The sequence below is a fragment of the Panicum virgatum genome, chromosome 3N (genome assembly GCF_016808335.1).
Source record: "Panicum virgatum strain AP13 chromosome 3N, P.virgatum_v5, whole genome shotgun sequence".
NCBI classification, from domain to species: domain Eukaryota; kingdom Viridiplantae; phylum Streptophyta; class Magnoliopsida; order Poales; family Poaceae; genus Panicum; species Panicum virgatum.
The window spans coordinates 62,001,846-62,024,976 of NC_053147.1; the positions used below are offsets into that span (position 1 = coordinate 62,001,846).

The window sequence follows — 23,131 nt, forward strand, 5'->3', positions numbered from 1 at the left end:
GACACCGTGCCGCGAGCCGCGCTGTCCATCGTGCCCCCAGCAGATCTGCGGGGGGGGGGGGGGGGGGGCAGGCCAGGACGGCCCTGGAGGTGCCGGATCAGCAGCAGCTCCCGAGCCCCGGCGCACACGCAGGCCTGGACCTCCCCGTTGATGGCAGATCAGACCCCCGAGAGGCCGGATCCGGCCATAGGGGTCAAGCACGAATGGGAGGTCCACTGCTCACCGAAGTTGCCGTGGAGGAGTGGGCACCAGGTGCTCCTGCACGCGGCCGAGCGCCGCGGCGCAGCAGCGCCCCCCGCGCCCGCACAGGCCCTCAAGCGCCCGAGCCCGAGCGTACCCGAGCTCGGCACCGCCGTAGGACAGGCACCACCCCCCAAGCGGATCCACAAAGGGCAGGCCTCACCGGGACGGGAAGCGTTGGATCCGGGCTTGCCGGGGGCGGATCTGGACGCCAGCGTAGGGGAACGGCGGCAGCCACCAGCTTCGAGCGCAACTCCGGCAGGGAAAAAGGAGGGGAGGGGCGGAAGAGTTCGTGGGAGAGGCAAGGGAGGGGTGCAGTGCGCCCGCCGCCGCCCTCATTGCGGCCGAGAGGGCTTCCACCGGCGAGCTCCGGCGGCGGCGAGTTGGGGAGGATGGGGCAGGCGCCTGGGCGAGAGGGGCGACGCCGCCCGAGTCGCCCCTGGGACGACGCGGGGGCAAGAGCTCGGAAGCCAATAATAGAATTTTCCAGGCTCAGTTAGGCGAACCAGGTTGAGATTACTAAAATAGGAAAGAGATAGGATAATAAACCTTCTACAAATGGATAGGCCATATGGAAAGCTATATTATGGCCGGTTGTAAATTAGCTGAATCAATCCGAAAAAATAAAACACCCTACATTTTGAAATGAAGAGAGTACTTGAGAGTATAGGTTCAGCATCACTAGCCTGCACGTGCCACAAATATTTTAGAGCTATATTATTATTATTATTAATACCAAATCCAAATATAATTTGGTAAAAAACAAACTTTCTCGATTGTGCCAAGTGGAGGCGGCCGGCGAAGAGGTCGGGGCGGAGGCCGAACACCTGTAGGCAATCGAAGTGCTCGTCGGACCTGCCGCCATTACCCGGCCGGGTTGGAACACCTCCTCATGTGTGCCTTTCCAGTTCGCCAAGGAACGCCTCTGCATGCTCCTCCTTCACCGCGACCAACAGCACGTTGACCCCGTCCTTCCCCCTGCACGGCGGGTACACCATGCTGATCGGAAACGGCGGCGGCCCGCCCCACCGCGAATGGTACATCACCCTCGCCGGCGGCTCGCCCCCCAAGTCGACCCCTTCGAAGCCGATGTTCCTCCATGACGACACGTGCAGCATGTTGTACCGCCGCCCCCCAGCAAATAACCTTTGCTGGGCGCTGCCGCTCCCATGCTCCTCCTTGAGCTTGTCCGGCAGCCGGGCCTTGGCGCGCTTGACCATCCCGACGAGGTCCACGAGGCTCGCGCTTGCCACCGCGCCGCTTGTTGCCGCGATCGGCTGGTTGGCGATGCAGTTGCCGTAGTAGCCGGCTCTGGCGCCCACGCACCCGCGCATGTCGGTGGCGAAGGTGAGAAGAACCGGGGTCGTCTCCGAGCTGGCGGGCATGGTGGCGCGGACGCGGGACCGCCACAGGATGGCGAGGACGGCCTCGAACGTCGTGCACGGCCGGCCGTTGTCGTCGGAGCAGCTTCGGTACTCTGCCTTGACGCGGTCGATCAGGGCTGAGGGGACCATGACCTCGAGGGAGACGACAAGCTCCATGTCCGGTGACTCGGGGCACGCCAACACGTCATGCACTATCGGATTCGACAGCGGAGGGAGGCGGGAGACCGCGTCGTCGTACCTGGCTGGAAGGATCAACGGTGACGGCAGCCCACGGGCGAGCTCGCCGACAGCGGCCAGGAACTGGGCGATCCCAGGGCCGTCGGCGACGGCGTGGTTCCATGTCGCCCCGAGGACGACCCCACCGCAAGAGAACTCGGTCACCTGCACGGACAGCAGAGGGTCGTCGGAGCCGTAGCTCCCAACCGGGTAGAAGACGGCGAGCTCGTCGAGGAGGGTCTTCGCGCTGGACAGTTCGCCAAAGATCTTCGCTTCCGTCAAGCCGCAGTCGACTGATCCGGTGACGAATTCCACACCCTCGCCGGTGCACCGGATGCTGAATCCATCGTCTCCGGCTCCTGATGAAGAAATGCGACCAGCAAACGGGTAGTAGTGGACAAGTGCCTGGGACAGCGCCCTCCTTACGCCCTCAACGGCCTCATGGCTCAGATGCTCAAACACGAGCAACACTGTGAATGGAGGAATCATGACAAAACCCCTGTCCATAGTTGTGAGCTTTATGGCATCAGCACCACTCGTCGTCGTCGTCATTGACTCCGGTGGCCTGATAATTGCCGACGAGGACTTCCTCACCGCAACACTCATTATTACAAAGTTATTGTCTGTGAGACTGTGCGTGTAGGTGTCGTGATGCTCGAGCCAATTGAGTGCATGTGCATCTTATCCTTCAGTTCACTTGCTTATATAGATGGGACTCCACATGTGATCAAGCTGACACGGCCTTATTGTATCTGAATTTACAATCACCGAGATCCATAATGATGGGAAATATAGATGTAAGATACAATGGAACGGCTTGACCCTCAAGGGGCGCCGGGTACTTCATTATATAGTGACAGGTATGAGTAAAAGACCATATCAGGTACGGTAGGAAACATAGGAGTCCAGTTAGGATACTAGAGTCCTACTCCTATACATTACGTATTTCTACAATAGAAACCATGCCGATCACGCACTGTGTTTTGTTCCATTTTTTATTTATAAAAGTGGCCGCTCGCCTATCCATGTACTTTCAATCCAATACTCTCTCCGTTTTAGACTGTAAGTCGTTCTAACTTTTTTGAAGAGTTAGCGTAAGGAACATGATCTCATTAGATCATTATTTGTGATTTTGATAATTGTGTGACAACATAATCAATGTCAATGGAACTAACAAGTTTGTGAGCTCAAATTTGTAGGATATCTAGGTCTCATGGATGAATTCTAATCAATAGGCAAAGTGTTCAATTCATTATTAAGACATCCAAATCACAGTGAAAAAACATATATAGAATTTATTTGAAGTGTCCAAATAACAGTCGCGAGAAGTTGGACAAGTGGAAGCAGAATTTGAAGTACTGGTTAAACAGACGGCATAAAATATGAACACGTTGGTGTATTGGACTGAGCAACGGATGCTTAGGTGCGACAGAGAAGATGCGACCGGTTAAAATGATTGGGTGAAATTCTAGAGCATCGATGCATTGGATGGTGCATTGTTGAGCCAATTGAAGAAACCCAAGAGGCACAGGTTAAACCGGCGATACAGGTTGAAGACGTTGGTGCATTGGTCTCACCATTGCCCAGAGAGCATGTCAAGCTGCAGGAGTTCAAGTCTTGAAAACCGATTAAACATATACAGCAATGGTGCAAGGTGTCGGTGCATCCACGTCAGCATTAGAATCTGTTAGCAGTCCAATGGCTACTTCAGAGCTTAGTGTGACCGGTTGAACTGTCACAATTCATCGATTGAACTGACGGTATGTGCAGAAAAGGCATAACGACTAGTAACGGCCATGATTGGATCTCTAGCCTATATAAGGCCTTACCCTAGGTCATTTGAGGTTGCTAGAGTTTGTGTGAAGCTACCCTCATACTGAAGAAAAATTCTCCAAACCCTTCCAAGAGCTTATTGATCATTCACTTAGGTTTAGCACATGCTTTGTTAGTGAGAGTGCTAAGCTAGCTCAAGGTTGTGTGTGAGATTGTGTGCTGTGATTGAGAGCTGCTCAACCTAGTATCTTGGTGTGCCGACCCCTTGGAGCTTTATGCCTCACCGGCAAATCATCGACCCTACGGTTTGGTGTGGAGCGGGCGTTGACGGTTTTATGCCTGGGACGTAGAGATCCCAACCTTCATGAAGAAGCTCCATAATGGAAAGCGGGATCAAGGTCACCGGAGAACTTGGCATGAACTTTAATGGCTATACCTTTTGTGGCAAGTCAAGGGTTCCAGAAAGAGATTTAGTTGCCGAGAAGCAATACTCTCATTTGAGTGCTTCAACAACGTGGACTAGAGGTGACTTTAATTTTGTGCCTACTGATATCATGGGATACATACTTGAGTCGAGAGTTTGCTTCCTCTCATCCTCTATTTACGATCTGTATTTTTGACTTGCAACTTGTGTACCTTTAGTTTCTTAGTGTAGATTAAGCCAGAATTGATTATAGGTTGCAAAACTCTTTTGGGATGAGGGTTTCACACTAGATGAATCTTATTTGCATATCTAGATAGCATGAAATAGTTTAATTTTATGTGCAAACTATAGTTGCAACCTTAGGTTAAGATTTTAAAGCCTAATTCACCACTCCCTCTCAGGCAGGGAGCATCCGAATCCTTTCAGTTAAAATATTTTAAATTTAACCAAATGCACCTCTCCAATTTCCTTGCGCGCACGCATCGCTGATATCTGAATGGGATGCGTAGTATCTTCAGGGAGGGTTGACAAGATGTACCTGCTATCTTTAATTTACGATTCCAAGATGTAATAATTAATAACCTTATCATATCCAAGTCAAACTCACGATCGAGATGCTTTGTTGGAATGATAAAGCTAGCAATTAATGGTCACCATGCTGTGTTGCATGCGCATATAATATATTATATATTCAAATATCCAAAATATGCCGATACTATCATACTAAAACAGCTAGGATTGGGAGAATGTTATTGGGAGACTGCAAAAGCAACTCCCCCAATAATCCTAAAACTGCTATGGGGACATCTCCCAATACCAGTTATTGGGAAAGAATTATTGAGAGACTGGTGGAGATGCTCTAATGGTTATTCCTCACCTTTTAGCACTAAATTATCCATCATGTATCCAAACAGCTAGGATAATTTTGGGCTAAAGAAAATTATCCCATCCAAATCCTTAGCACCTTCAAGAGGTGATAATGAGACTAATTTTCTGTAGGCCTCACGAGAAAGGGTGAGTTTCCAGGCACATTAACTCATCCATTCGTTCCCCATCGCCCTCTCGACTCCACCCCGCATCGTCCCTCCCTTAGGTCAGCTGCGGGCCCGCTCCTGCTCCGCCTCATGCACGCGCCCGCACTGCTGCCCTGCGCAGACACCCGCGCCGCCGCATCCGCCGCCATGCGCAGGCACTCACATCCGTCGCCGCTCCTGCATGGGGGGGGGGGGCAGCGGCGCGGACGGCCAACGACGGCGGCTGTGGTGTGCGGACAGTAAATGCAGCGTGGCACAGCTCGTAGGTGGGCCATCAGTCGGTGCGGGTGCAGCCACGGCCACACGGCGGTCGACGGCGGCGGCTCGTCCCGGGGGCGGGCGGGCGGGCGGGCAAAGCTACGACGTGGACAGAGACAGAGGGGGGAGGGAGGGAGGGAGGGAGGGAGGGAAGGGCGCGGTCGGCACTGGGGTCAACACCAGCCCAAAGTGAGAATTGTAGAGAGAGGGTGGAGGTTGGTGCATTTATTAGGGTGTGTGCACATTAGCCCCAAATTATCTCATGCATCCAAACAGCCCACCTTGAACTAAACATTAGCCTACCCCTTGAATGCTAAACATTAGCTCTCAAAATTATCTCTGGGCAAATATTCCAAACATTCTCACTACTAGTAACATGTCTGAATTTTATGTAGGAGTACTTAGATCCTCAAAATTGCATTAAATATCATCAATTTTGTTGATATGATAAGGAGAGTTTCATCACCACGAAACCTATCTAGCACAATTATCTAATTTTCAATCTAGATAACTCCAATCTCTTCTACTATACGAAGAATTACAGATCGTGAGCTTACTGATTAGATGGGTGTGTAAAAACCCCCGAATACACGAGACCACCTTCCACGATATTTTTTCTTTAAAAAAATCCACCGACACCAGAATTAAACATTTGATTCCTAGGGATCAACGGTGGAATTAATGGCGAAGTCAACTCCTGCTCAACTCTCCAAGCTGGCCATTGACCTCTGACTGTCCCCTTCCAGATGCAACATGCAAGACTGCGAGTGCTTTCCCACCCGCACTCCACTTGCCCAGCACTCCACTCAGCTGTCGAACATGACCGCCGCCTAGAGCTAATCTCCGGCGCGCATACCTCACCGGCTCCAGAGTCCAGATCTCAACACGGGCCAACGACGCAGATCGTTGCCAGGTCTCTAGCTGTGACCTCGAGTGTGCAGGTCGTCGTCCCCGCCCTCTCTCCTCCTCGGGTGCGGAGACCAACACGACGCAGCGCGGTGGAGAGGAATGCGGGCACGAGTGATCCACGTCAATCTGCAAGTTTTTAGGAAGGACAGGACCGAACAACGAGAAGGGTGAATATGAGTCTTTGACGAATTCAGTTATGGCTCTTGTTGCAATTAATTCTCGACTCTGAATAAATTCTGATCTCTTATTGTATTTATTTTGAATATCTTGTTCTACATATTATTTCTAGTCTAGAATAAATTCATATGTAACTGAACAAAATTTTATGCAATTTTTGCTTGTCCATTCCTCCCTCCGTTCCGTTCTGTGAGATGATTTAAGCCATGGCTTGTTTTTTTTTACATAAAGGCAGGAGCTCTGCCGCTCAATTAAGACGAAAGAAATTATGTATAAGAAATGCCGAAAGGAGGCATCCGAGGGGCTAACCAACCCAACGTAACACGGTTGAGCACAAACACGACGTACCGCCATGGGTCATCATTGCCGAGTATAGAGCAAGCTATGCAGCTCCGACTTCCCATGGCGAGCCACCCACGAGCCACCCACCGACGGGTCCGAAGCAAGCGGCCGCAACCGCTTATCGTTGCCAAGCTCGACATCGCGAAGAGCAGCTCCGACTTTTGATCATGAACCCTCGCCTCGCCCCCTGCGGATGTAGACCCCTAGCTCCAGAGAGGATCGCCGCGTGTCATCGTTGCCGAGCCACGTCACTCACGCCGCAGCTCCGACTTCACGTTGCAAGACCCACACCAAAAGCACCAGGAAGCAAGAACATCCGTCCAGGGAGACATCGAAGCCACAACACAATCCAAATACGATGTCTTCAAGAAGGGAGCGACGCTAATGGCTCGCACGTCCCAAATGGACTGGGATTTCTCCCTTGGATGTCAACATCAAGGGAAACACGATGCCCTCAACAGGGAAAATGGCACCTGACGGCGTCGCCATCGTTCAAGCTTTCGCCCAAGAACCCACAGGCGCAGATGCCGGGCCAAGAAGCCGACCCCCTCACCATCCAACACCTTCAACGCCGTGTCCCGCTGCCCCACGGAAGCACCATCAGACGGGCGTCGACGCGCTGGCTGCCCGCGGCAGCCGCAAAGCTGCGCCGGCCGCCACCCCCTCCGACAAAGAAGCACGCAAAGCCGGGCCAGACTCCACCTGACGTGTAACACCGCCGCTGGCCGTCGGCACAAGCCGCCGCCGCCGTCTCCGATGACCTACTGTCAGGGCTCCGCCACCCCCGCCTTGTGGGCGGCAGCCCTAGCCGCCTGGGCACCAGCCCCGGCCCCCGCCCTGATGCCTGGCCGCCACGCCACCTGCACGACCCCCGACAAGCCCAGACATGTCGCCGTGAGCGCGCCGCACAAGACCCCCGCAGGCAGCCGCTCCGCATAGATCCGCCCCCGGGGGCACCGGATCCGGCCCCTAGAACGCCGGATCCGCCGTCTCCATGCCCGGCGCTGGCGAGCCGTCGGCCGGAGCGGGGGCAACTCGGGCCGACGTGAGAAAGCCCCGCCGCCGCCATCCTAGCGGGCACACGGGCTTCCGGTGCCCTGCTCCAGCGGCAGCGAGGCGGTGAGGAGGCTGAGAGGGGGTGGCGGTGGCGGAGGGTGCGGGGCGCCGCCTGGGTTGCCTCTGAAGGAGACGACGCGGGGGCCTCAGAGACGCGGGGGGTGATGAAGTCATGAAGACAAGTATCCTAAGCCATGGCTTGTTGTTTGGAAGTTGGCGACTAGCTAGTGAAACGACACGGGCTGTCTTGTTTGTCTGGAAGATGCATGGTTTAAGATGGCGTCAGTTTCTGACTTCGGAAACATCATGTGGTGTATCATACTCTCTCCATTCAACTATCCAAGGCCCATTAGGAAAATGAAAAAAATTCAACTATCCAAGGCCCATTCTGGTTTTCCACGGGTCATTAAGGTGCAAAACGCTTCGTTGATCAGTGCTGCAGTTATGACGTCGCACAACTCGCCTCGAGAGTGAAAAGAACGCGGCACCAATCGTATCCACTGTTCCATCGCTTCTTTTTTTATTCGCTTACACCCCCGTGCGCCTACAACGTTCCTCGTTCCCGTGCGCAGCGGATCCCGGCGGCCAAATCCCGTAATTAAGAGGCTAAGCCGTACGTGTTAAACGAGGATGAAGTAACTGCATTTTCTCTTCACGTGAACTCTTCTTTGGTCTTTGAGTCATGAACAAATAGGCATTGGATAGGTCAGGGTCAACTGCCGGCGGCCGGCCGGACGCCCAACTAGGCTACTCAGCTTAGCTACTCGGAAGCGAATCAGCGGCAATGCAGTATTAGCGGATAGATAAACAGAGAGACACGGTACAAGATGTGAAGATGAAGCTAGATGATTGTGCAGGAACATGGTAGGATTTGTAGCTTGATTCCTTCGTTCGTCTGTTCATCATAGACCCCAAAGAAACAATCCTGGCAACGGCGGTGTTCTGTTGCAAACAGTTGGTGACTAAAAAAATAAAAAAACGCCCACCGTGGGGCTCGAACCCACGACCACAAGGTTAAGAGCCTTGCGCTCTACCGACTGAGCTAGACGGGCTTCATTTTATAAGTGACCTGACGACTTACATACTCTTATATGATAATCCCGCTGAAATGACATTGATTCAACTATATGCTCCTTCACGACATGATGCATTGTGGAAATGAAATTCTTCGGATTCTCATAAAATTCATCTGAAACTTCACACAACAGCAACAATGGGATCCCGTAACATCCTGCATTCTGGTTTTTAGACAATGACCCTGAACTTCACAGAACAACTGCAGCTAACAGCATGCCAGCCAGACCCCCCAGATTACATAAAAGCACATTTGTCTAGTTAACCAAGAAGGTTGCAAATACAGATTCATGTACAATATTTGACGAGATCCATCAAAAGATGAGCATATTATTCACGCACAGAGAAGAGCAGAGTAGTGTTTTACTTTTTCTGCTTTCAAAACTGTCTTTCACAACAAACTCATGAGCTGGATATGTACATTTATGGACTAATAAGAATTAAGAACTCATGATGGTTTACTTACAATTCGCAGGTATATGATGCTACCTATTTCCGGTCTATCCTTTAGATTCTGTTTCTAACAATACCTAATGCCTTGCTAACATTTACTACATTTGACAATTGCCAGAATTCTGGCAAAAATTATCTACATATATAGTTACTGTTCCACAATGCTAGACCAGTGATCCATCAATTAGAAGTACCTTTCTTCTGGTAGCATTTTACTGCACAGCCTTTAAACAAATTACTTCAAAGCTCAAGACGCTGAAAAAAAATAATTAGCTCCTGATAGTCATTCGTCAATCGATTCTAACACTATCTGAATGACAACGTCATCCAGTAGGTCCTCCACCATCAGATCCTCCATGTCCAACGCGGTGCACTCAGCGTCATATACTAGGTTCATCCAGTTGTCCTTCCTCATAAGATCATGTGCCACAATGTCCTCTACCGTCTGGCCTTCCCTCCAATGCAGGCTCAAGTAGCAGCTCACCTTTGCCCACACCTCCTCAAGGACATGAGACCCCATGGGAATTGGTCTGGTTCGCAAGTCGAAGCGTGAATGCCATGGGCCAATGACCAGGGAAGAGTCGTAGATGTCCAGTAGGACCTCGTTAATGAGATCAAACAGGAGCATGCGCCTGACAATACTTTGTGGCTCATCGCTTGCCATGCTGAGTTCCTGACATGAGTATTCTGCTTCCTCAAAGACCACAGGGCTGACTGGCTGATTGGATGCGTACCAGTCAACATCGCCGCAGCTGAACCCTGATTTCTTGAGGATGTCCTTGACATACTGGAAATCAGCCTCGTTCTTGTCACTAACATAAATGTGCAAGGGTTCTGCAGCACCTTGTTCGGCAAATTCATGTATGAACCGGAAATCTGAATTCAAAGCATCGTTAGTTATGGGCTGCCCTGGCTTAACTAACCACTCTTCATCCTCAAGATCAGCAGCCTTGGCACCTGCCAGATGTGATGCCTTAACCAACCACTCTTGATCCTCATGATCGATACCATCAAGGACACCGGAATGCTTTAGTGGTGTGACCACCCACTCATCATCCTTGAAGTTGGCAGCGTATGCTCCTGGGGACTCTGGTGGCTTGACTAACCAGTCCTCATCCTGAAGGTGCAAATTTTCAAATGGTGGCTCTGAGCCTAAAAAATTGTTCAGAAAAGATTAGTGTTACAAGGGTAGAATAGATATTCTTGTTATAGGAAAAACACCAAGCAAATGAGGTTTAGAGTTTCAGCATGGTAAAAAAGCTGCACCTCGGATAGAAAAAGAAGAGATGCTGCATAAGGTATTCTTATAACAAACCAATATATCCTTCATAATTGTGATGCAGCCAAGTTCTAACTTCTAGCTCTAGCTACCCTCATTCACTTCCTGGAGGAATGGGATGGTCTAAAGTAGTAATGATATAGAAAAGAGATAATACATGGTCAAATAGCCATTTGCATCGATTTCTAATTCCTTCATAGGTGTGATGCAGCTAAGTACTAACTTCTAGCTCTAGCTACCCTCATTCACTCATTCTCATAAATTGCCTGGAGGAATGGGATTGTCTAAAGTAGTAACCACATAGAAAATTGATAATACATGGTCAAATAGTCATTTGCACTAATTTCTAATTCCTTCATTGCAGCTAAGTTCTAGCTTCTAGCTCTAGCTACCCTCTTTCACTCATTCTCGTAACTTGCCTGGAGGAATGGGGAGGAATGGGATGGTCTAAAGTAGTAATGACAAAGAAAAGAAATAATACATGGTCAAATAGTCATTTGAATATGACATTAATCTTCAAGGTGCAACTCATCTGCTTCTAATCATCAAACATAGCAAGCAATTGAATAATATTTCATTAGTAATTAGCAAATCAGACATAAAAAATTCACCTACTGCTAAATGAATACTAGGAGGCATTGAACTATGAAGTAATAAGAAACATTTTGTGGTTACTTGAGAGTAAATTGGTAAAATTATATGGTGCTCCGAGTGAAATATATTCACCATAAGTATAATGAACATCACGGAGGTTTTGTATATGTAGAATTACTTGAAAAAAATAGAATACAGTTATGAAAGGAGAAAAACACAATTAAAAGTGAGGGTAACACCATTGTTGGTTATATGCTCCTAGATCGGTTTAATAGTAGATAACCTGTGTCTAAAACTGAGGGAAGAAAACATCAAAATATTTTACATACTAATACTAATATTCCATTGTGCAGTAAAAGTGGATTTTAAAGTTATAAATATAATTCACCTGCTACAGAATGCTCTGTAAAACTGCCAGAGTGATCTTGGAAGAAAGACCGATCAAAAGAAGGCAAACTATTGATGCGGCGGTGGGTGAAAGACCGACCAAGAGAAGATAAACTTGGACTCCGAAGGATGTTGCGGAAATTCTCTTCCAAGGCGCCTACCGAATAAGCTTCTGCAAAAGATTACAACAATATTGTAAGTCCAACAAAAACTTACTAGGGGGAGAAAGAGACATCCACCCTAGCATCAATATGTAGGGGGTAAGAATCACTTTCCCTAACAACAATATTGTAAACTTCTTCTTCTTTTGCCTTACCTCCATAATTTATTTCACTGTGAATATTCCCTGATCTTTCTGTGACATCATCAGGATAGAAATTTCCTCCTTCATAGATGCTGAATGCATCTGTTCTATGTGAAGATAAGCAATCAGATTCCACAATGCAAGTCTTGGGTTCAATCTGAGAATCTGAAATCTCAGTTAGGCCCCCTTGGTGAGGTGAATATAATCGCATTTCTGGAAGAGATGTTATTCTTTTGAAGCCCAATGGTGGCTTCTTGGCTTTTAAGCTTGTATTGCCTCCCATTGTTATGCTTGATCTTTCTGGAGAAACTTTTGAGTCCCTCGAAATCGACTCATAAAGTGTCGAATACTTTTCTACATATTCTGCAATAGAATATGATCTTCGTATTTGTTTCTCCTCGTGGACAAACTTCTCTGCGGAGGGGCTCCTGGTTAATTCGGACATTTTTTGGCCATATGGCAGTCTGTGGAAAACTCCATCCTTTGTTATCCGAGCGAGCTCTTTGCGGTTCTCCTTTACGACATCTTTGATCTTCCTACCAATAGCTTTAAAACGATTTGAAGCTGTTCCAGCTTTCTTCAGGCTTCTTGATTCTGAAAGAGAAACTGCTGAGCCATCGACTCCGGAAGGCATTCTAGTACTGATAAATTTTGCAGCTTCTACATCATTGTTAGGCCTTGAGGGTGATTTTTGGAGTTCTGACTTCCTGCTTTTCTCACTATCACTCCGATCAAATATAGGGTTACGTTTCCCTGATGATCCTCCCGGTCTTGGAAATGATTCCAATCTGTTCACCAGTACAGCACCACTTGACGAAGCTTCTCCTTGCTGTTCAGCTGTTGCTAGCAGTGAAGGATCATGGAGAATCTTCAGAAACAGTTCCCGGTGTGCATTGAACAGTTCAAGAAAATCCAAGAACTCCTTTGAATGATGCGTTGCAGCATCACGGTTTTTAGGCATAGAGGGGAGTTCACTTTCAGCAGTAAGATTCCCTGGTGCAGTCTCACAAGGTGCCTCCAGATCAATGCTATCTTTGCCACCGATGCTGCCACATGACCTGCAGCTCTCTTGGATATTGGGATGTTGTGGGCTCTCATGTGACAATGGGGGTGATTCGCTGTGACAGGAACCCATCTCATTGGAGCTCGAGTTGTTCATTGCATGATAATGTGCAACTAAGTCATCAGAAACATCATAATCAAAGCACTTTGAGTGATGGATTGATCTGGAGCGCAGAAGACGCGATGAGGATGGAGTGCTGGCTGGTGAGCTGCTCTTCTTTTGATTTTTCTCAGGTATTTTCTTTTTGAACATGAGTGTCCTCCATATGAACATGTGGGCCTTTCCAGATGGAGAACTACTGTTTGTTTCCTTCTGAAAATAAACACCACAAATAGATTTTGAAAAAGGTGTCAGAGGTGCATTGCTTTAACACTTCTTGAAATATATATATGCAAAAAACAATTTTGTGATTTAAGACTAGCAAATTGAAATCGTCAAGACTTGCGGCAAGGCTCACAGAGATTGCCAGCATGAAGACTTTAAATAATCATTATAGTTTCTTGGTTGTGCAACTATATCAATGATATGGTAGGATTCATCAGTTCACTACCAGTAGATATCTATGAGGCTTCTACCTTTACCATAAAAAGAAATGCAGTTTCTGCCACCTACCGGGATAGTCTCATCTTTTTCACTGCGATTTTTGGGCTTTGGGACTTTCACTCCTGCAACAGATATACAAACATGTTTATTATGTTTAACACACACAACTTTACAAAGACAAATAAAAAAGGAAAGTCTATTTCAATCAAGCCTTGTTGGAAATTGGAATCAGCGTTACATATCAACAGCAAAGCTTCAACAAACTTCAAACTTGCAGCTAGAAATATGTAAAACCTTACTGAGTGTATTGTTACTTCCTTCACTGTGCTTTCGATAGGCAATCATCTTCGGCTTTTGCAACCGTTGGTTGAGGGCAAGAAAGTTGAACAAGCCTTCCAGGCAGCCTGGGCTCTTTGTGTCGAACCGCTTGCTCTCGGCCATTTTTCCAGCAAAAGCTATCATCATTGTGGAAGAGGGTAAGAGTCTCAGGATATTGATATACCAAGATCTAGACACTATCGAAGGTTCAGTACTGCAGACGCTAATAGTACTCTATTTCTCAAAGGTGAGATGCATCAATTAAATTCTATTTTTCACTAACAAAGCAAGGGAATGTATGTTTTGAATTCTATGTAAACCAAATACCAAAGTTGAACTCAAAGTTCCATGTAGGTGAATGTGTGTGATTTTATTCCGGGCAAAAGCTGTAAACTTTTGGGGTTTATATTTGATATCCAACGTTTCATTTTTAGGCGGATGATAAAATCTGTGACCAAAGAAATCATTGTATTAAAAGGAAATGCAAATACATTTTCCTTTGGTTCTTTTTTTTTGGGGGGGGGGGGTGTTCCTTTGCCTGACCAAATGTCATGATGTATTGTTCGTTTTCCTTCCCCTTATGTATTGCAATTCCACCCCCCCTGCCACCGGAATCGATACGGCGAGTTTCTATCCAAGCCCACCCTTATCCAAATCGCAATTTCGCAAGGATCGCACTGGTCAGGACCAATATGCGATCGAAATAATCTCGATCCCCTAACCACGAGTCTAAAATCCAAACCCAAGAACCGCATGGCAAGGCCAAGATCTGCTTCTATTCGATTCAATTACACAACATAACGACGGGAATTGAGGGATCATACCAGGGAAGAAGCGAAAGATTGATCTTTCCACGGGACACGCATGCGGAGGAGGAGATGGGGGGAATGGAGCTCCTCCGCTCCATGGGCTAATGGCTATTTCCTCTCTGCCGTTCCTCTCTCCTTCCGTAGCCAAACAAACCAAACCGAGCCTTGTTAGTGCCAGGCAGAGAGAAACCCGCTCGTCCTCTTCCTCCACATACAAATTTTGGTCTATGATCAAATCATACGAGACAGTAGATGATGAAATTGATATACCAATTATGAATTTTTTGATACGATGGCAGCACCTCTAAAAGTGACGGAATTATTTTTTTTACAAAACTACGAAGGGACGATAGGACATAAAATCATCATTGCGCATACAAAAATGTGAGTTTGAATAAAAAACTTGTGCAATGAGTAAAAAAGAAATCAACATGTGAATAGATAGGGGTACAACTGTGCCAAAAGGCACATGCAACACGCGAGGGCATGCCTCGTGGCGTGGTGGCGTTTGTGTATGGGATGAATACACGTAGCAAAAAAAAAAGATAAGGGTACAACTGCCCCAAATTCTGTTATGAGGTTAAGTGGTCACACTGGAGGATGCCCTTGTAGTGTCATAAATTATCATCAGGATGTACAAAGCCTTAGTTTATTTATGAGTAAAGTGCGTCACCGGTTCCTAAACTTGTTTGACTGTGTTATCTCGATCCCTAAACTCGTAAATCGAGCGTTTAGGTCCTCAAACTTATTTGGTTGTGTCATTCCGGCCCCTAAACTTATAAATCATCTGTTTAGATCCTCAAACTTGTCCAGTCGTGTCATCACAGTCCCTAAATTTTGTTTCGAGTCTCATCTAAGTCCAAACCGGACGATTTAAAATCTCTATATCAAAAAATAATTTATAACATTTTCATATGAACTCAAATTAAGACAAATTTTATATTAAAATTGTATCTCTCGACGCGATCTACAACTTTGCAGTTGAAAAGTTTTGAATTAGAATTGTTTAGTGTCCCAAAATTTAATTTTAACTTTTAAATTTCAAAATCTATAAACTTACAACAATATTTTGAGACCCTAAACAGTTTAATTCAAAAATATTTCAACTACGAAATTGTAGATTACGTCGAGGGCTACCATTTTAATATAAAATTTGTCTTCACTCAAATTCATATGAAAAAGTTATGAATTATTTTTTTATATATAGATTTTAGATCGCCTTGTTTTGACCTATATGAGACTCAAAATCAAGATTATGGACCGGAATGACATGATTGAAAAAATTTGAGGATGTAAACGTTTGAGTTTCTAGTTTAGTGACCGGGATGACACAGTGGAACAAGTTTATGGACCGAGATGACACAGATGGACAAGTTTGAGTACATGAACGGTCGATTTGTGAGTTTAGGGAGCGGGATGACATGGACTTTACTCTTTATTTATTATACCTTGTACTGTGACATAAGAGGAATTTGCAATGAAAAATGAGTGTATTTCTCATAGTAGAGCATGCATATCCCAACAATGTATGCTCGCATTTTACGACAATTATCTAACTATATGCATCTACATATACATTTCCAAAGGACTGTGAATTGAGGCTTATTAGATGCAACTATTATTTTCCTAAAAAATTGTGGCATAGATCAGAGATACTGAACCTCTACCAACCTTGCAGCAGAGAACGATGCAATCATGCATTGCAACAATGCGGTACAGCATTTGGTCCACACGGAGAAAAGTAGATAGGTTACGAGTTACGTCGTATTCGACTCGGAGTTGAGTTTAGACAATCTTGAGACTTTAATGTTGCACAATGATGGAGTTACATAGTTTAGGGATAAAAATAAAAAATGCACTTAGTACTCGTTTACACATACTAGATAATCTATATAAATCACTTATAATGTTTAACGTGTCAATAAAATACTTGTATATGAACGCGTGATGAATATATTCTTTTTAGATGATAGAAACGAGTTCCAGACGCGATGACTACTTTGGCTAGTCGTCGACAGACTCGTAGAGGTGCGCCGGCAACCTTGGCTCGGCGATGGCAACGAGCGGCTCCTTCCGACTCACGTTCAGACCAAAGAATTCCTCCATGCTCATGTCCTCCGGTGCCACCCCGTCCGGCAGCCGCCATGAGAACCCGTGCACAAGGTTCGCCAGCGCCGCCACCACCTCTTTCATCACGAGGTTGTGCGCCGGGCACATCCGCCTCCCGGACCCGAACGGCAGCAGCTGGAAGTGCGTCCCGTGCACGTCCACCCCCTCGGCGCTGCCCCCGGCGAGGAACCGCTCCGGCCGGAACGCGTCGGGCGCGTCGGGCCACGACGCCGGGTCGCACCCCACGGCGCACATGTTCACCAGCACGCGCGTGCCGGCGGGGACGTCGTAGCCGCCGACCACCGTGTCCTCGCGGGCGTTGTGTGGGATCAGGAGAGGCCCCACGGGGTGCAGCCGCATCGTCTCCTTCACGACGGCCTCGATGTACGGGAGGTCCGGCAGGTCCCTCTCGGCGAACCAGCGGCCGCGCCCCACCACGCGGTCGAGCTCGCTGTGAACCACCCAATTTGCACTATGAAATTATTAATTAATTTTTTAAGATGAGGGCTAGCACATGTCCGTCGCTCGACACGCCACGTGCTAATCCACATCTTAGAGGCACTTATTCAACACAAGTCACCTAGAACGAGAGCAAACCTGATAGTCCCGGTACGTGTTTGTCACATGTCCAGAATTAAGTACACGTACCGTTTTACAAACGCATAACTTGCCAATGATCCACAACGAGCAATTTTTACACACTTAATATTGCAAAATCGATATAGGTGGGTTCAAACTAACTTCTAATAAACTACGCAGCGGATAAATTGATAAAAGCGTAACAAACAATGGCGTCGTGCTCAAGGGCACCATTGCGGCCACATCAACCGAACACAACTTTCGGCTCACCTGCAACTAGGTTTAGAAAGCAACCTGAGTACAAAATGTACTCGCAAGACTTACGCGATTAAATAAACAAGGATCGTGCAAAGGCTCAAATAAAAGCTTTAAGGTTAAGTAATTATTGTATAAGCATGAACTCTCTCTGGACTATCACCTAGCAAAATTAATTAGTGTTGCCCGAACCCCCAAAAGTTTTAGTTGATTAAGAGAGTAATATAATAAATATAATGTATCATAGATGTGACATGAACCAAAGCCAACAATACCGAAACTCTCTACGAAGAATTCGACGAACCAAGAGCTTGCTCATATCCAAGAGCGCGGCAATTCGAATTGATTTAAACCTTACAAGGGTGTACTACTTTACCCACACGACGCGAGGACCATGCGACACACCCAACCGATCACGCCGGGCAAGTGGGTACTCACGTCAACAGTTCCCAACAAAGCTCGATCATTGAACTTCACACCTAACTTACGCATAGAGTAACTTAGGTCCACCGGGGACACCCCTAAGCCTCCCTGCATAGCCCTTGGCCACGTATCTAGGACTGCACATCAATAATCAAGTCAAAGAAGTTAATTGGCTCATATGTACCATTATATTGGATATGTGGTAGCACGAAAAGTTGCTCAAGGCCGATGGCATCCACGGACGGTCCTTAAACGATCCAATCGGACTATGCCCATGTGACTTCTTTCTCTAGGGCCTACCATTCCGCTCAGATCTCGATACTACCAAACCCTTACCACCAAGTCGAACCAGTGCGATCAAGGGTAACCGGTAAGTGTAATACTCCCAACTATTCTTTCTAGTAAGTAATATGAGTATTCTAAGCAGGGGTAAGCATCTAGTCAAATTAAGTTATTAACTAACTAACATGTGGCAAAGACATGGTTAAACAATTTAAGGAAGGACAATGCATCAAGGTAGGTATAAAAATGTAGTACGTACATAATATATATAACCCCACAATACCCAAGTGAGATAACTAAACTAATCAAATTAAATAGGTGCAAGGGATCATGCTTAGCTGCTTGCCTTGGTTAACTTCGGGCTCGACCACGAACGGGACTCCGGGTTCAGGCTCGATGGACTCTGCAGGCTCAACGGGTTCGTTCTCCGACGGTTCATTCACTATAATGCATGTATGAGATGCATGCATTAGTATGATGCGGTGACATAAAAAATGACATGCTATGAATGAAACATGGATGAAACACTATGCAAAGGCACATGAACGCAACACATGCGATGATTCACAAACGTAATACTAATAAACATGCGAGCAACGAACTAGAGCGAGAATTAAGAAAAGAACTACTACAGCAAGCATAAATCACAAATTAAATTGATCATGTAGAGGACATTACAAGAAACACATGAAAATTAGATTTTCAGTAAAATCATTTTTCTATATTTACTTACGAAAATCACAAATTTTCAGCTGTCCTATACAAGTTAATTCAGAAAAGGCATGCAAAATTATCTAAACAAATCCAAGAAAATTATCAAAGATACTAGACATGAATACAAAGCTAAAAAAATTGGTTTCACCATTTTATCATTTTGCTACAAATTACTGTGTATTTTCAAAATTTACAGCCACTTAAACTAATATTTAAACAAGAGCAAAAACTATTTATAAACTGAAGATAAACCTGTAAGAAAAGTTGTAGATCTTAGAATAAGGAATCCAAAAAATTTTAGTTTGAATTTTTATGATTGTCCTATGATTTACTATGATTTTTCAAATTTCAGTCAAACTATTACAAAAGAACCCTTCGCAGCACTATTCACCTGAGTCATGGACTTCACAAAAAGACCCATGCACTTCTTTTTATTGTTGCCTGGGGTCCCTAGCCGCGATTTTTGGAACGGAAGAGGCTCAGGGAGCTCGATTCCGGCGAGCTCGCTCACCGGCGGCGAGAGCTAGGTGGGGGAGGAGCAAGAGGAGGTCACGGGCTACCTTGGGGTGGTCTTAGCGCGGCGGAGGGCGGCCGGAGGCGTGCTGTCCACGGAAGCAGTGCACGGCGGCGGTCGGCGATGGCGTGTGGCGGCGCTCCGGTGAGTGGCTGGCGACGGGGCGGCCATGGGAGGATTCATAAAGGCTGGGTGGAGTGGGGGCGCTCGGCGGCGCGGCACAGAGGTGCATGAGCGCGGCTCGCGGCGAGCAGCAGCTTGTCGACGGCGGCATGGCTCGGGAACGAGCGCGGAAACTCATGGAACGCGATGAAACGAGGAGAGCATGAGCTTCAGCGAGTCGAGGGAACTCGATTCTAGCCGTTGGTTGTCGAAGATGATGGCCGGAAGTAGGATTTCACCGCCGAGTGGATCTTGGCGGCCATGGCGGGCTGCGGTGGCGAGCTCGGATGCGAGTAGGAAGGGCCGGCGTGGTCTAGGGAGGAGAGGAGGGGGTGAGGCACCTGGGCGAAGGGATAAGGGCGCGGCGGGATGGGCACGGAACGCGCGTCGCGCGCAACGCGTGCGGCGGCGGCGTGGCCAATTTGAACACGGGAGCATCCCGGAGCGCATCCCGGAGCTTCGAGAGAGGGATGGGTGAGGAGGATGACATGTGGGGCCCAGCAGTCAGGGGTGTTACACTCGCCGGTGGCGGCCTCCATGGCGGCCGGGTGGCGGAGGAGCTCCAGCACGGCCCACTCCAACGTCGCCGCCGCGGTCTCCGTGCCGCCGCCGATGATGTCCAGGAGGAAGGCCTTGACGCCATCGCGCGTGAGCCTGGCCTCCGGCGGCCGCTCCGCCGCCTGCTCCCTGTCCTCGGCCAGTTGCAGCAGCACGTCCACCAGGTCCATCTCCATCCCCGCCCCAGCACGCCGCCGGCCGTTCTGGTGCTCGTTGAGTATCTGCTCGTTGAACTGGTCGAACATCACGTGCACCCGCCTCATCCGCCAGACGAAACCCTGCACGTCGTGCCAGCCGAGCCACGGCACCCACTCCCCAACATTGCCCAGCAAACCCGTCACCATGAACGACTCCTTGAGCGATCGCCGGAACGCCTCACCGCCGCCGCCGTCGTGGCTACCGCGGGAGCCCGACGACCATTTCTCGCCCAGCGCCATGCGGAGGATGTTGCGCATGGTGAAGCTCAGCAGGTGCTCCTTCACCTGCACGGCGGCGCCGGCGCGCTCGAACAGGCCGCGCGTCAGGGCGCGCATCTCCTGCGCGCGGGCGCGCTCGAACGCGTCGATGCGCCGCGCGGAGAAGAGCTCCGTGGCGCACAGCTTGCGCGCCATGCGCCAGTAGGCAGGGTTTACCTTATCGATAAATTAAAAATATCGGAGATTGGTAATAAACGGGAATATCGGAATTCTATCGGTGATAGATAATTTTTTTCGGACAAAATTTAGAGAAAAAACTCTCATTTTGTGTAGAAATGAACTTAGATTTTTTTTCAAACCATCTAGCCTAAAAAACTATACATAATAACTAACGTAGAAAAATGAAAGGAAATAGCCGGTAGGGAGACATGTCTGCTACGTCGGTTCTCACTAGAATATGAAGAATTGGATGGTGGAATAAAAGCAAATGAATGGATTAGGATTAAAAGATGGTTACATGCTCTTTTTACTCGTTATAGTGGGTAAAAAGTATGTGCACAAACTTATGGGTTAGTCGAATGGAGTGCTAAATTTAAAACAATGATATTTTTAGATGATAAACTAATTCTATCGGTGCTCACCGGTAAAACAGAAATATAGGAATTATCAGAAATCTATCGGTGATAAGGTGAACCATGCCATGCCAGTAGGGGCCGTAGGGCGTCTGCACGATGCCCTTGTAGTCGTAGGCGAGGATCTTGCCGAAGGCCGTGGGCGGGCGGTCGGCGAAGGCGAGGTGGTGGGTCTTGAGGACGAGCCGCGCCGTCTCCTCGGAGGAGGCGACCACGACATGGAAGGAGCCGAGCCGGAGGTGCATGAGCGGGCCGTAGCGCGCCGCGATCTCGGCCAGCACGCGGTGCGGGGGTAGCGTGTCTACGAGCAAGCTCAGGCTGCCGAACAAAGGCCATCCTCTTGGGCCCGGCGGGAGGTTCAGCGTCTTCCGCTGGCTGCGGCGCGGCCTCACGAGGGAGCCGAGCACGAGGATGGCGACGACGGTGACCATCACTGCCATGGCCATGGACATTGTTAGCGTGAGCTCCATTGGTGGAAATGGGAAAGGAAGCTGTGGCCTGTAGCGGAACCTGGAGAGTGTAGAACTTTTGATAGGTTTCGTTCCGTTTCGTCCTGGTATATAAAAAACAGATTTCTTTTCTTTTCTTCTTTTTTCATTACAAATTTTTGTAGTATTATTCGTGGCACAGATAATCCCCTAAAATATATTTGTGGCAGGCAGACTAGTGATGTTGAATCTCCACTATCAAAGTATTGTCTTCGTTTCAAAATGTACATATTTCTTATTTAATTCTAGTTGGAAACTGTTTTTAGTCTCGGTTTCTCAACTAGGACTGTCCATCTGGGGACAAATATGTGTATTTGTGTTGTCCCGGCGGCTACTCAAAAAATTAACTCGCCAGCTCCCATGTACAGAAGCCAAGTTCTCCAAATTCAAAATTTTGACCAAAATCGTAATCTCAAAATCAATTACAATCACAAATCAATCATTCACAAAAGCAATCACAACCACAAATGAATCATTCACAAATCAATCCCTAAATACACATTAATAAAGCCTTTTAATCCCAAGCAAATTGGGGTAGGCTAGAGTTGAAACCCAACAAAGACCATTATTCATGGTTCTGGCACGTGAATCACGGCTTTCCAAGCACTCCTATCCAAGGACAAATCTCTAAGTATACTCCAGTCTTTCAATCTTCTAATTGTTTCTTCCCATGTCAACTTCGACCGGCCCCTTCCTCTTCTCATATTACCATCATGCTTTAGGATACCACTATGCACTTGTGCCTCTGGCGGTCTCCGTTGGACATGTCCAAACCATCTCAGCCGGTGTTGGATAAGCTTTTCTTCAATTGGTGCTATCCCTAGCATATCCCGTATATCATCATTTCGAACTCGATCCATCCTTATATGCCCACAAATCCAACACAGCATGCACATTTCTGCAACACTTAATTATTGGACATGCCGCCTTTTTGTAGGCCAACATTCCGCACCATACAACATTGCCGATCTAATCGCCGTTCTATAAAACTTGCCTTTTAACTTCTGAGGTACCTTCTTGTCACAAAGGATGCCAGATGCTTGGTGTCACTTCATCCATCCTGCTTTGATTCTATGACTAACATCCTCATCAATATCTCCATCTCTCTGTAGCATGGATCCCAAATATCGAAAGGTATCACTCTTGGGCACTACTTGGCCTTCCAAACTAACATCTCCCTCCTCATGAGTGGCGCCGAAGTCACACCTCATATACTCAGTTTTAGTCCTGCTAAGTCTAAAACCTTTAGACTCTAGCGTCTGCCGCCACAACTCCAGCTTTCTATTCACTCCCGCACGGCTTTCATCAACTAACACGACATCATCAACGAAAAGCATACACCAAGGAATATCACCTTGTAT

The 23,131-nt window shown here is 47.6% G+C and overlaps 3 protein-coding genes and 1 non-coding gene across 5 annotated transcripts; all 4 read right to left on the reverse strand.

Annotated features, from left to right (window-relative positions):
- Positions 1–933: 933 nt before the first annotated feature.
- Positions 934–2,500, reverse strand: LOC120663692 (acyl transferase 15-like). Its single transcript, XM_039942586.1, has one exon. The coding sequence runs from the start codon at positions 2,445–2,447 to the stop codon at positions 1,131–1,133; it is 1,317 nt and encodes a 438-aa protein (XP_039798520.1). The 5' UTR covers positions 2,448–2,500; the 3' UTR covers positions 934–1,130.
- A 6,293-nt stretch (positions 2,501–8,793) lies between these two features.
- TRNAK-CUU lies at positions 8,794–8,866 on the reverse strand. The gene has a single exon. It is a non-coding gene; the product is annotated as a tRNA-Lys (tRNA).
- A 332-nt stretch (positions 8,867–9,198) lies between these two features.
- Positions 9,199–14,897, reverse strand: LOC120666523. 2 transcript variants are annotated; one of them, XM_039946385.1, is made up of 6 exons: positions 14,654–14,897; positions 13,811–13,966; positions 13,581–13,633; positions 11,918–13,280; positions 11,603–11,773; positions 9,199–10,493 (listed from the first exon to the last, which is right to left on the reverse strand). In XM_039946385.1, exons 2-6 carry the CDS (start codon positions 13,950–13,952, stop codon positions 9,625–9,627), a joined length of 2,598 nt encoding a protein of 865 aa, XP_039802319.1. In that variant the 5' UTR covers positions 13,953–13,966; positions 14,654–14,897; the 3' UTR covers positions 9,199–9,624. The 2 variants fall into 2 exon arrangements, with proteins under 2 accessions (XP_039802319.1, XP_039802320.1); XM_039946386.1 differs by lacking the exon at positions 14,654–14,897 and having other exon boundaries at positions 13,806–13,942.
- Positions 14,898–16,445: 1,548 nt separating this feature from the next.
- On the reverse strand, positions 16,446–21,859 carry LOC120666524 (trimethyltridecatetraene synthase-like). The gene is made up of 3 exons (XM_039946387.1): positions 21,345–21,859; positions 20,196–20,866; positions 16,446–17,198 (listed from the first exon to the last, which is right to left on the reverse strand). The coding sequence occupies exons 1-3, from the start codon at positions 21,750–21,752 to the stop codon at positions 16,643–16,645; spliced, it is 1,635 nt and encodes a 544-aa protein (XP_039802321.1). The 5' UTR covers positions 21,753–21,859; the 3' UTR covers positions 16,446–16,642.
- Positions 21,860–23,131: the final 1,272 nt, after the last annotated feature.

Excerpts from the sequence above, each read along its gene's own strand:
- LOC120663692 (XM_039942586.1), bottom strand. The coding sequence starts at position 2,447 with ATGAGTGTTGCGGTGAGGAAGTCCTCGTCGGCAATTATCAGGCCACCG.
- LOC120666523 (XM_039946385.1), bottom strand. The coding sequence starts at position 13,952 with ATGGCCGAGAGCAAGCGGTTCGACACAAAGAGCCCAGGCTGCCTGGAA. Across the intron at positions 13,281-13,580 it reads AAAAAGATGAGACTATCCCG|AAGGAAACAAACAGTAGTTC; the intron begins GTAGGTGGCAGA and ends GTTTATTTTCAG. Across the intron at positions 11,774-11,917 it reads CAGTGAAATAAATTATGGAG|AAGCTTATTCGGTAGGCGCC; the intron begins GTAAGGCAAAAG and ends AATCTTTTGCAG.
- LOC120666524 (XM_039946387.1), bottom strand. The coding sequence starts at position 21,752 with ATGGAGCTCACGCTAACAATGTCCATGGCCATGGCAGTGATGGTCACC. Across the intron at positions 20,867-21,344 it reads GCCCCTACTGGCATGGCATG|GTAAACCCTGCCTACTGGCG; the intron begins GTTCACCTTATC and ends TTTATCGATAAG. Across the intron at positions 17,199-20,195 it reads ATGGAGGCCGCCACCGGCGA|CGAGCTCGACCGCGTGGTGG; the intron begins GTGTAACACCCC and ends GGTGGTTCACAG.